Genomic DNA, 14,018 nt, shown 5'->3' with positions numbered 1-14,018 from the left:
AGGTAGGTAGAGTCTGATGAACTGTTTGGAAACATGATTAATAGTTTTGATTGTTAACTAACAGGATCTGGATGGGAATGATCACTAAATTCTCATGATGAAAAATTGGTTTACTATGGGGAAAACTATTTGGCAGAGTAGGCAGGGACTTTCCCATCAGATTTTAGGATAGCATTGGACAGCTTTAATTATGAATATTTACTTCTTTGACAAAGTATAAAAAGGCTAAATAATAGAAAGAAACAGTGCTACTTTATTAAAATACTGAGTTTTATTTCACATGTATATTTTTGTCTCCCCACCATTTCCATGTCTGACCACCACTACTACTATGTCCTATCATAACATTCCATACATACTTAGAAACCAAGCAAAGGGTGGAGTTCCATCTTTAAAAACTAAACAGGCATTTTGGACAACACATTCTTGGCAATAGAACCTTGACAACATTTATCAAACACGGTAGGGAAAGTTCTCACTTTGCATTATAAAAAGGACAGCCAGATATCAACTGTTACAGAAATGAAATAAGACGGAAATTTTTAACAAACTGTTTAAACTATTTTCTTAAAGAGACTTCCTCCACTGCCAGAGATCTTGAATAGCCTGGGGGGAAAAAAAAAAACTGTGGTTAAAGAACCATAATACTTCACAGACATCAATAAATTAAACTATGTCTCTCTGCACAATTCAAAATCTATTTTTTGTTCTACCACAAAAAAGGTTCACACTCCAGGTAATTGACAGCTTAACTCCAAGTCAAATACTTTAATTATACCAATCAAACATCACTGGCCCAGAGATCAGTTAGAATAGCCAGTTAGCAAAGTTACATTTCTGTTGCTTATCTAAAATAAATTAGATGTATCTAAACTAATTCTCTTTAGATTTCCCTGATGATCTGAATTTCCTTAATAAGCTCTCTGCTTATAAAATTCCTCAGTTCTAGGACATGCTCTACTTATATATTAATAGTTCCTACAGTGTTGACATTCAAAATCTTGCCCAGTGAAAATGCAACTGGTATCAGACTTGTTTTTTAACTGATTTGAAGCACCGCATGCCATCTATGACAACACTTAAATTCAAGAACCAAAATGTTTGTTTTGTTTTGTTTTTAAGAGAAAGAGAATTTTTTTAATATTTTTTTAGTTTTCGGTGGACACAACATTTTTATTTTATCTTTATGTGGTGCTGAGGATGGAACCCAGCGCCCCATGCATGCCAGGCATGAGTGCTACATTTGACTTGTGGATTAGGGATGCTCAGATGATTCTAACCTATAATATAAAAGCACCCCCTCCTCCAAATCAGAATTTGCAATACTTCTGATCCCAAGCATTTCAAATAAGAGATGCTCAACCAGTAACAGTAAATCAAGCTATAATATTTATCATTTACTAGTACTCAAACAACTTCCTGGCACTCACTCAAAAACATGCTTTGAAGTTTTATTCAGAAAATACTTCTGGGTAGCAGTGAACTACCAGCAAAAAGTGCCACTTCAGTTGTCTTGACATCTTCACTTGGATTTTTCCCCCAATTACTGGGGACTGAACTCAGAAGGTGCCCTATCACTGAGCTACATTCCCAGCCCTTTTTATTTTTAAGATATGGTCTTAGGCTGGGGATGTGGCTCAAGCAGTAGCGTGCTGGCCTGGCATGCATGCGGACTGGGTTCCATCCTCAGCACCACATACAAATAAAGATGTTGTGTCCACTGTCAACTAAAAAAAAGATATGGTCTTGCTAAATCGCCTAGGCTGGCCTCAAACTCACAATCCTCCTGTCTCCTCAAGAATAGCTGGGATTGGGGCTGGGGATGTGGCTCAAGTGGTAGTGTGCTCGCCTGCATGCGTGTGGCCTGGGTTCGATCCTCAGCACCACATACAAAGATGTTGTGTCTGCCAAAAACTGAAAAATATTGAAATTCTCTCTCTTTAAAAAAAAAAAATAGCTGGGATTACAAGCATATACCACCACTCCCAAGGTGGATTTTTCTTAATAAAAAAAAAATCTCATTTTGTTTACCAATCATAAAAAAAAGCCTTTGGTACATAGAACTTTGTATCAAACTTTCCTCCATGCTGAATACATAAGAGAAGTCCTAATATCACTCAACAGGATCTATTCTCTTCATAGGGAAAACCTAGCAACCCTAGGTGACTACTTTTACATTTTCCTTTCAGTTAACTGAAAATAATGAAAGGGCTGAGGCCTTGGATTCCTCCACAGCACAGCAAAAATACAATAACTTTCTTGTAGTAATAAAGTACTTTCATGGGCTGGGGATTTAGCTCAGTTGGTAGCGCGCTTGCCTTGCATGCACAAGGCCTCTGGGTTCAATCCCCAGCACCACATACACACAAAAACTGGCAAATCTTACAGTATGTTAATTGTACCACAATAAAATTGGCACAAAAATTGTTTAAAAATCTCTTTAAAAAATAAAGTACTTTCATGGCTAAGAAAGTAAACTGGTTTTTCTTGATACTCCATTTGCCTGCACGGGTCAATGTGGTCATTTGCTTTCTTGGGAGTTGGTATCCTTCATAGATGCTAAACATGAGAAGACCATTTTGCTAAAGTCAACTAAAGGGTAAAATTTAGAAGTTTATTACTCTGTATTCACTTTAGTTCAGTGTTAATAGAAAAAAAGTTCTCAGTCTCTGCCAACGAAATTCTTATGTGTTTCCATGTATTTAAGTATTGTCTGTGGTTAGGAAACTTTTATAAGTAGCCAATACTTAAAGAGATTAAAAGGATAATCATAATAAACCAATGAAAAAAATTAGATTTGGTCATATCCCCAGAAAATTCAGTTACCTCCTGGTCAGTCATCCGGAAGCAATTCTTCACATAATTGACGAACTTGGCTTCCACTTTGGGAAGAGAACCACCCTATTGAGAAAAAAGCATTGAGAATAAGAATAGAAATATATTCTTTAGAGGTCTTTAGGAAATTCCTCTAAGATCTGTGCTTTTTCATGTTATCAGTCATTTCTTGTCCCTTCAACATTTTCATTTTTAAAATATTGTTATTTTTAGGCCCAGAAAAACATTAGAGGCTTCAGGTTTGCCTTAGGTTCAAGTTCAGAACAGTCACTCTAGGTATGGAGACACAAGCCACATTGTATGCAAATACGGCAACTGGGCTGCCTGTCCATATTATAACAAAGCAGTTATATTACTCTCTTCACCCTGAACCAAATACAAAGTAAATTTATGCCCCCTCCCTTGAGAACATTGTCCCAAGTGGCCAAAGCCGTATAAAAAACAGTTTACGTTTGTACACCAACATTGTACACCAATATTCAAGGGTTATATAAAGCTGAATGGGGATGAAATTCTAACTATAACCTCTGGCACTTCTTTCCAATTATGAACATGAGAAAAAACTATCAGCATCAGCAATGTCTAATACTTTGTCATCAAAATTCATAAGACATTATTATTGAATACCCTGAAAATTTCATAATTATCATTTACTACATACATTTTTTTTCCTATTTTAAGTTAACTGGTTTTCCTTATCCTAGCTAGGTATTTTAATGCACTTTAGTAAGATTGAGAAGCTTCCAAATGCCAAAGGGACTAATGCCAGAATCAGCTACAAATATTAAGATATTTAACTGCCTCTTATCACCTAGATAAATAAAACCTCCCTGTAATAAGTTCCCTTTCAAAATTATTGTCACATACATCCTTATTTGATTCATTCAAATATTTATTGAGCAGCTAAGGAGATACAAAGGTGATTAAAACATGGTCCAAGAGATGATGAGGCATATGCACAAGAGAGAGCAATATATAAGGTTCAACTGAATTCACAGCAGTCAAAAGTGCTTTAGGAAATCAAGAGATTGCTTCCAGCCTGCAAGTGGGTGTGGGTGGCAAATCAGGAAAGGGGATTGAGATTAAAATAGAAGACTTCAGCCTGGATTGTTGATGATACTCAGTATGGACTATATTTGTCTCTCCTTTTCCTTTCTCCCCATCTTTGGGCTTAATTTACCAGTAGTGCCCAGGGCTGTTCAATGTGCCTGCAATTAAACCAAGGAGATAGGACCACATTAAAATAGAGGGGAGGGGCATCATTTTAGCACTGTATGCAAGGGATAAAAATAAGTCAGTGATACCAGGAAGGCTAAGAGGTTACAGTGTGACTAAAGCAAAACAATACATTCTGGTGCTACAATGCTAATTTCCAATCCACTCATCACTGCATAAGGAAATCTTCTGAAGCCAGGTATAGCCTACAGAGCACAGGAGAAACATGGGGAAAGAGGTGGCAATTCCTCCCCACCACCCGCATGTATGCTCAAAAACTGGAGTCTAGATATATCATTCTTAGAATTAAAAGATTGTCTCAAATGTTTTTCCTTGACATTTAAACCAATTATTCCCTACATCAAAAATCCTGAGCTCACTACAGTGTCAGTCCCAAGTAGCAAGACAAAAAAATTAACCCTCTTCTCATGTTTGTTATTTAGAACAAAAGGGAGACTACATGTAAGCCCATTAAATACTCAAATTTTGGACATTACCCACGTGTACTGGCTGGGAATGTCTTGGTATGAAGGGAAAAAAGAAATGACTCAATTTATTAGAAAAATGTTCGAGTCAAGTATGAATTATCAAACTATTAGCACCAAGCAGGCAAAATTAAAGTCTCTACTTTTGCAGCTATCTACAACTGTATTTAAGATTCCTATGCCCTCTGCTGGCTGTTCAGCATAATATAACCAGAAGTACACAAACAATATTCTGATTTCATTTTAACTGGTTAAAATCAAAAATGCAGCTCACAAAAAAAACGGGCCTGTTGGCTTTTTAAAGTGGACAATTCAAGCCAGTTGCAGTGGTGCACACCTGTAATTCCAGTGACTCAGGAGGCTGAGGCAGGATTCCAAGTTGGAAGCTATCCTCAGCAATAGACCCCATCTCCAACTATAACATGAAGAGCTAGGGTTGTAGCTCAGTATAGAGTGCTTGCCTAGCATGGTGAGGCACGGGTTCAATCCTCAGCATCATATAAAAATAAAAAAGAAAAAATTTAAAAACCTGAAAAAAGTGCTGGGGATGTGGCTCAGTGCCTCATGAGTCAATCACAATACAGAAAAAAACCCTCAAAGCACAGAAGGCGTGGGTATATTAAAATGATAAAAAGGAACAGTTTGTCCAAACCCTCAGACTTTTTTTGGGGGGTAGGGGAGGGGACTAAGGAGTAAACCCAGGTAAAGTTACCACTGAGCTACATCCCTAGCCCTTTTCCTTTTCTGAAAGAGGATCTCAGTAAGTTGCTGAGACTGGCCTTCAACTTGACGATCGTCATGCCTCACAGGTATGTGCCACCACTTCCAGCCATAAACCATTATGATTTGAGATGCCAAACTTACTAAGATCATTTTACTCACTTTTTCTATACTTGCTTGCATTTTTGCTTTAATGTCTTCTACAGAACTAGGTCCTTTTGGTGTTTTAGGAGTTTTTTCCTGTTTTTTGAAGGATTCTTGACCCTGTAGAAAATGTTCAATTTCAAATGATCATAAAACTGCAGCATTTAACTAAAACCCACTTTCTGGATTTCTTTATTCTTATAATCTTTATAAAGGCAAGTATACAATAGAACTGCTGTTTTAGTACATGCCATACACTTATTTTACTGAAGTCATTCCTTTAAGCAAGAAATACCTTATGATGGTATTAAACAGGAACATTTAAATAATAAAAAGACAATTACCAAGAATGAAGCAAGGTAGTTCATATACCCTGACTCCTAGAGCCCACCAAGTGACTCCATAGGTAGGGCACAATTACTAGGGTTCTTTAAAACTCCGTATTAGATTCTAACATGCATTCAGGGTTGAGTGTCTCTGCTCTGGGCAAATAAATACAACCTTACATATAAATGAATTATAGGAAATAGTTTACATCATAAATCTTTCCATTGGCCTTCTCCCCCACTGGAAAACCAGCAGCCTTCTATCTTAGAGTAAATATATCTTAGAGGTATCCAGAAAAATGAGCACATTTTAGTTATCACTGTTCTCAAAACACCTACCAAATTCCTAACAGACCAGATTGTCCACAGAACAATTTTCCCAACCACTTCATTGAAGCCTACTTTTATGTGTATGTTGTCACTTACTTTTGATCTTGGTGTTGTTGGTTTTGAGTCTTTTCCATTCTGGTTCGATTTTTGTGCATTTTTGGCTGGAGTATCTCGTATAGACTGCAATTGGAAATTAATCTTAATCAGTGTCACCCTCTCTGCACAGTAGACAGGCCAATACAAATAAAATATCCCTCATCATGCTTTTAAAAAAAAGGCAGCCTTTTAACAAAAGGTTGCAAAGGGTTAATGAACTGTTGGCCATAAAACCATCCATTTCTCACTGTTAAATTTTAGAGTCAGTTGTATTGCACATATTTTTAATGTCAGCAACTTGGGAGGCTAAGACATGAGAATAGCAAGCTTGAAGCCAACCTGGGAAACCTAAGGAGACCCTGTCTCAATATCAAGGGCTATAGATGCAGCTCTGGTAATGCACAGGCCTGGGGTTCAATCCCAAGTACTGGGGGTGGGGGAGATCAGCAAAGCTATGACTGAGAACTAATTTCAAGTATGAGATCACTTCAAGCCAGTTTTCATTAGCTATAAACCAAGTGAATAGCACTTTTAAAAAAACCCATCATTTTTGTATGAGATCTGATAACCTTCTATCATTGTATCTACTCACTTTCTTCACTGGAGCTTTTTCTTCAGTTTCCTCATCATCAAAATCATCATCATCATCACTACAAACAAAATAAGCCAAGATATGAAGAACTTTCAAAATCTTTGGGAGAAGTGATGTAAGAACTAAAAAAAGCAAGATCTAAGATCTGAGAAAACAGTTCACTCCAGCTTTGTTCCTAATAGTCAAGAGGTGGAAGTATCCATAGCGGCTGAATAGGTAGGTAAGAAAATATGTCTATACACGCAATGGAATGTTATCAGTCTTTAAAAAATCCTGTCACATGCTACAGCATGAACAACCATTGAGGATGTTAAGTAAACAAGCTGGTCAACAAAGGGTAATCACTGTTATTTCATTTATAACAAAAAGTATAACAATGGTTCCCAAGGGATGGGAATTGCTGGCTTATTTAATAAGTTTTGCAGTAAGAATATTTGAATAACAGCAGACTTTAATATCAACCAAATGGCAACAGATTCCAATTATACAGACTTAGTATGTATTAAGTTCTAAGAACTCCGGTTGGCTTAGTTTGTAAAAATTTATCCCAAAATTCATAGAAACTATAATAACTAAAGTACCAAAAAAATCTCCCAAGATACCAAGCTCAAGGACTCACATTTGGTGATTTCAAACAATAGTTTAGACTTGAGTATATAAGAGCTAAAACTATAAAACTCAGAACAGATACACTTTCATTACAGTGGCTTTGGCCATGGTATCATAGATTTGACAGTCACAAATGAAAATCGACTGTTGTGCATTGGCTACCATCAATAAATAAAGTCAACCCTCAGAATGGGACAAATGTTTCGAATGGCAAAGACATTTATTTCAAATATATACAAATGGTCAATAAATAAATGACCATCAAGAAAAAGCAAACCAAACCCATTCATAACACAATGACTACATGCAAAAATAATGGCAAGTGTTAGAATATGGACAAATTAGAAGCCCCATAAACTTGAAAACAGTTTGGCAATTTCAAGGTAATCCTAGAATTTACAGGACCTAGTTCAAAAAATGTGTCCACTGATATTCACAGCAGCCAAAAGTGAAACAACCTAAATATGCATTCTGATGAATGTCTAAAAAAAAAAACCAATGGATAAAGCCTACCCACACAATGTATTACTCAGATGAAAGTTACAACCAACACATGCTCCACAGATCAATTTGAAAATTGGGCACTGCCTAAAATGGCAATAAATAAACATGTTCTCAGTTGTTTTCAACCCTGTCCAAACTAAGTCTGATATGTCACTAGGCAATCTTACAGGACCTTTGTACAAGAATGCTGTCATTAAATGTTTTGCAGCACATGACTTGTTAACTATAGTTATCTATAATATGTAGGGGACTGGTTCCAGGACCACCTCAGATACCAAAATCCAGGGATTTGAAGTCCATTCTATAATGACATGGCATTTTCATGTCACCTGTGAACATCCTCCAATATAATTTTTTGGAAGGACTGCCTGGAATCAACTCCAATGCTTTAAACATTCCAATTATTTATAATACCTAGTATAATATGGGCAAGGGTAGTTAAGAGTATATCCTTACCAAGTGTATTGGATTTAATCTCCAGCACAAAATTATACTGTATGTAATGCTTCAGGAATGACAAAGAAAAAAATCTATGTACAGGGGCTGGGGTTGTGGCTCAGCGGCAAAGCATGTGCCTGGCACATGCGAGAGGTTGGGTTCGGTCCTCAGCACCACATAAAAATAAATAAACAAAATAAAGATATTGTATCCGTCTATAACCGAAAAATACTTTTTTTAAAAAAAGTCTTTGTACATGTTCCATAAAGAAGCATTTTTTTCTAAATAATTTTCATCCAAACTCAGATGCAGAGTTTGCCAACTGCACATGCAAATAAATTTAAAGAGGATGTTTAGGAGAAACTTTTCTGCTTACATATATCAAGGGCTCATACTATACCCTTTCCATCCTCAAACCAGGACCACAGATTTCCATTTTAGTTTTAAGAATTCTGGGACTATGGCTGAGTACCGTGGTACACACCTATAGTACCAGCCAGTTAGAAGGCTGAGGCGGGAGGTTCAAAAGTTTAAAGCAAGCCTCAGCAGCTCAGCAAGCCCTGTCTCTAGGTAAAATATAATAAAGGGCATAGAATGTGGGTCAGTGGTTAAGTGTGCCTGGGTCCAATCCAAAATAATTTTTTTTAATTAAAAAAAAAAAAAAACACCACTGGGACTACAGTTTAGATTTCCAAAGTTAACTGACTACCTTTGGTCATCATCTTCACATTCTCATTGCCATGTCAGGCGGTTACCATCACTTGCGGAACAAGTTTTAGTAGAAACTTGTTCCCAGAATATCGGTTAACTGTCTGATATGCACACTTTCCTTATTAGCTTGAATTAGTCCTTGTCATCTACACACTAGTTCGCCATCATGCCCAATATTAGATTCAGAAGAGCACAAGCCAATTATTAATCATGGTTACATTATTCATTATATGCATTCTAAAAAGAGAAAGTTTCACAAGTCCCAACAGAATCAGGATTCAAACAGGTCCTACTCTAAAGCCTTCCTGAAAGGGACTGTCTCTTTTAGTTTTAGTAAAAATGCCATTGGATACTCAGAAATCTATACAAAGGTAACTCGATACACCACACTAAATCTCTCTTGGGGTGTATTTTAGATCTAATGGCAAATATTCCTAAAATAGCAGCAATCAAACATACAGCTCATTTCTGGGTACAATATGCAGGTATTCTGAAGCAAATTTTTCAGCTTTTTTCATTCTCTCCATTGACATGTTCTGAGAGTTAATTCCCCATCCTCAGTACAATCAGTTTGGCTATAAGGTTACTAAAAGCCTAACTTCCAGACTTGATCATTAGTACATATTCTCTTGAAGCCTTTGATTCATTCCATCTGCATTTAATGTTTTCAATGAATACATATGAACCAATCTAGGAACTTAGGGAAAAGCTGAGACAAGTATTTAAGCTAAAAGTCACCGATATTCTCAAGTAAGACCAGTGAAGACTTTATTCCATAGTGTGCATGTAACTGTTTATAACCACAGCAAATAAGCAGAATCTTGTTTCTAGCCATATTTTAAATTCCCAAGAAAATTTTAATGTCACTTTTAGAATCTTATTCTGTACATTAGGAAAAAAAGAACTACAGGCCAAAGTCCTTTATGGGTTTAGATGTCTTATTAAATGAACTTAACCAGAGCTATTCCATCAGATCCTGCTCGTTCACCCAAATCACATTGTTTTTCAGCGAATACACCAGCCTTAATATGGGGTCCAATGAATTTTCATCAGGAGAAAGCTGCCTCCCGTCAAATGAGAAATGCTACAATCACTAGCCTTCTAAAGAGTTAGTGCACAGCTGTATTTTACTGGGAAATAATATCAGTATTAACTCCACTCATTAACTCAAACTCAGTCAAGCACTTCCCCCTCTTGATTTAATGATAAATTATTAACTAAAAAATGACTGGTTAAGTTTAATAATCCCTTCCCATGAACAAAACCATGTTGAGTTTCCATGAGTGTACTACTTACTCTTCGTCATCATCATCATCATCTTCATCATCATCGACATCTTCATCAGCAGCAAGTTTTACTTTTTTCTTAAAGAAAAATATATACTCATGAGCAAAAGCTGGTTATCACCACACCCAAGGCTCTAATACAATTATAGTACAACCATGTCCCTACCTGGGGAACCTTGCTACCACCTCCAGGGGCAGATCGCTTTCCAGATACACTTAAGAGTTTCACATCCTCCTCCTCTTCATCTTCTGACTCAGCATCTTCCTCCACAGCTAAAACAAATTTAGACACTATAAAACTCCAGCAAGAACTCAGCAAAAATCAGATACATATGCTGTAGCATCAAACAAAAAAAAGCAGATTCTATCCTAAGAAGGGATCAAATATTTTAAAATTACTAACTTCCCATTTAAACCTGTAATATAGACAGTAGTATCAGAAAAATCCAAATTGGGAAGAAACCAAGTACCTGAATAAGTAGCAGGATACAGTTTATAAAAATAACTTACCTACTAAGTGCTGGCCACTAATATGCACAGGCCCTGAACCGCACTTCAACCTTAAGACCACAGGTGGTGTGATTTCAAAGCCCCCAAGGGAAACCTAAAAGGGAACAAAATTTTATCATTAAACACTGTGAAGAAAATATTGAACACCTAGCATTATGGGCAAGTCCATAACCAAATCATACCAATAAATCTGTTTTTCTACCTGAAAGAGAAGCAGCCGAAATCACATTCGACAGCTGAATGTTCACACAGTAAGGAAAGATGTAGCTGTCTACTTAAACAACAAATAAAATACTCCTTTAATCCTCAAGCACTCTTACCGTTGGCTGTACTGACATTTTCAATGTTGCCAGTGTTACTTTAATTGGACTGCCTTCATAATTCATTGCCTCTGCTTCAACAATGTGCAATTCATCCTTTGCACCAGCCCCTAAACTGACCTGATTAAAAAGAAAAAAACAGTGCTTTATGGTCAAGTCCTATCTATTTTATAACCCCCATCTATTATGCATTTTTTTAATGGTATAACCTTTTCATCATCACCATCAATGGGAAACAAATCTGCAGTGTTGTCTCCTAGTGGCAACTTAAAAGAAATGTGTAAAACTGCATACACAATAAAGATAAAACATTTATTGGGCAATTACTACAAAGGTGAGAAATAGACCAGTCTATGGGAGACTGGAAAGATTACCGCTGCCCAGTAATCTTATATCTAACCTTATAAAGCAACTGATGAACCCAAGTAGTACTTTGACTGGACTTCACCTGAAACCCAATGAAAATGCCAAGTGCTTTATCGAAGTTGTAGGGATGACATCTACATAACACCATTTTACAAACAGACAAGAAAGCAAAAGTCTTATACCACATTAATAGAAAGCCAAAAAAGGGATATTCTGAAAGTTTAAGTACCGTTCTTAATGATAACTGGTGCTCATTTTCATCATTATCCACCTTAAAGTGATAATCTTTGTCAGCTTTTAGCTCACAACCTGTGAAGGGGGGGAAAAAAGCAAATAAAACAAGGATAAAAATAACACCAAATGTTTACTATCAAAAGGTGCTGGTTAACCTGTGAACTAGGTTTTCACTACTCCAGCTACCCTGGAGGGCAGCAAAAGATTCTTCCTGGATTTTCATGAACTCTATCTACAAACACCAACTAACACCCATAAAGACTTCATAAACTCCACTTTCTTGTTACAGAATTACATTCTCAACTACAAGGAGACAGATCCTATTGCCACTGGTTCAACAACTTAGTACATCTGTATCTAAACCTCAGATCTTAAAAATCAACCTAATGAATACTGATGATTTTCCACTGTTTTAAAAAGTGGAATTATCTACTCATTTACAAATGAGAGTGGTTGCACAACACCAATATTAAGTTTAAAAATTAAAAACAAAAAAACCTACAACTAGGAAAAAAAGCCAAGTTTGTTATAGTAATTAATGTTCCAGTCTTTGAATCAACATGATGTGATAGAAACATTATAAATTAAGACATTGTTTCTGGTGATAGACCCAAAAGGCGTTTCCAGTTTCCAACAGAAAAAGTTGCCAAAAATCACTGATGTAATCTGAGGTATTTTTCACTATCCAAAATGGCTAGGAATAAAGCCTTCTCATATAGTAAGTGAATGGAAATCCCACTCCATGAATGGAAAAATTACTAAATATTGTCAGAATGAAAGTTTAATAAAGCCCCGGTTAAATCTCAGGTCTTTAATTGAACTCAGTCTTACTAGTTTACGTCTACTGCCCTTTCTCCCCTAAAACTAAACCTCATTTCTATTATTTGGAGTCAAGTGTCTTGGTTCAGAATTTTTGTCATACTTTCCAAAAACTGTTAAATCATTTCTACCATCTTCAGTATCGTCGCCTCAATATGGGGATGACTGCATGGACCGCAGTGACACTAACCGTGTCTAAAAATGCCAACTACCATCATATTGTAAGCACTAAACAAAGACCTCCAAAATCCTGTTACTACCAACCATTGCACCCCATTTCCCATCCAATAACCTCCTGTAAGCCACTGGACCCCGGGCTCTGGGGTGACAAAACACCCGTGAGCCCCGGATGTTAAGCCCACACCTCCTCCCTCCACCAACCACGTGGCAACCACGTGCTCCCAGCCGTAGCGGCCTGCTCACGCCCCGCCGCGCCGCGCCGCGCCGCGCCTCCCTGCCCCCGGTAACTGGCCAAAGCATCTCGAGTAATTCTGGACGCCACAGCTCGGGACCGAGACTAGAGCAACGGCAAATTCTACTAATGCCCTCCCTCCACGAAAGCGCCCCAGGCCTCGCTGGGAACAGTACACAATCGCCAGGGCCACCCACCGCGAGTTCAGTAGCAAAAAATGCCACCGTGCAACCACAGGCCTACAAACTCAGCCCTGGAAAAGAAAGCCATGCCCAGGGCCTGTATTCCTACCCAGGCAAAGCCAACATCCAGCCCTCCAGTCCCGCATCGCCTCAAGCCCTAGGCCTGGGACCGCTCCTTCCCCCCGCCCCTCCACGCCGTCGGCTCCCCCAGCTCTCACAGCCTCCCATCGCCCGGCCACCAGGGCCCCGGCAGCGCCTCCCGACTTCTAGGCCTCCAGCAAGCTTAGCTCCCCCCACCAGCTCAGGCCTTAGTTAATTTCCGGCCCCCCAAGAGCCAGGAGGCCCTGTACGGCCTCGCTTCAACACTCCCGAAAGAAGAGTTACCGAAAAGGTAGTTCTGGGGCCTCAGGGGGCTCATGTCCATATCCATCGAATCTTCCATGGGGTGGTAGCACGCACTTAGGTGGGAGAGAAGGCGGACGGAAAGCGGGTGGCTGCTCTAAAGAGACGCGCAGGACGGAATCACGCCAGGGAAAGGACGCGGGCTCCCCACGCATATATATGGTCTCTGAAGATCTCGCGAGAGCCTTCCAAGTCCCGCCCCGTGCGCGTGCTCGAGAGTTCCCCCTCCCTGTACGGTCGCGCTCCTGCGCAAGCGCTCTTCAACTCTGCTCTTTTTTACCTCGCCCCCCACCTCTTCCAGGTACTTCGCGGGCTCCCACTGAGCACGCGCACTCGTACCGTGCGCAGACCCTCCGCCGCCGTCTCTCTTGCGCACGCGCAGTGGCCCCTCATAAGCGCGCGCTCCTACCTCCAACCCTTCCACGTCCTCTCCAGCTCTGCGCGCCGGCCTTGCTCCGAGAGCCTGCGCAGCCCACCCTGCA

At 38.8% G+C, this 14,018-nt stretch overlaps 1 protein-coding gene across 2 annotated transcripts; it reads right to left on the bottom strand.

Annotated features, from left to right (window-relative positions):
- Nucleotides 1-252: 252 nt before the first annotated feature.
- On the bottom strand, nt 253-13,698 carry Npm1 (nucleophosmin 1). Of its 2 annotated transcripts, XM_046421371.2 has the most exons (11): nt 13,519-13,698; nt 11,717-11,796; nt 11,122-11,241; nt 10,802-10,895; nt 10,458-10,564; nt 10,302-10,369; nt 6,744-6,801; nt 6,152-6,235; nt 5,418-5,519; nt 2,827-2,901; nt 253-606 (listed from the first exon to the last, which is right to left on the bottom strand). In XM_046421371.2, exons 1-11 carry the CDS (start codon nt 13,574-13,576, stop codon nt 568-570), a joined length of 885 nt encoding a protein of 294 aa, XP_046277327.1. In that variant the 5' UTR covers nt 13,577-13,698; the 3' UTR covers nt 253-567. The 2 variants fall into 2 exon arrangements, with proteins under 2 accessions (XP_046277327.1, XP_058427814.1); XM_058571831.1 differs by lacking the exons at nt 253-606; nt 2,827-2,901 and adding an exon at nt 3,707-4,043.
- Nucleotides 13,699-14,018: the final 320 nt, after the last annotated feature.

Source organism: Marmota monax, unplaced genomic scaffold, assembly GCF_021218885.2.
Source record: "Marmota monax isolate L192 unplaced genomic scaffold, Marmota_monax_Labrador192_F-V1.1 WCK01_AAM20220418_F8-fsc00084, whole genome shotgun sequence".
NCBI lineage: Eukaryota > Metazoa > Chordata > Mammalia > Rodentia > Sciuridae > Marmota > Marmota monax.
This window is presented reverse-complemented; position numbering and strand designations above follow the sequence as displayed.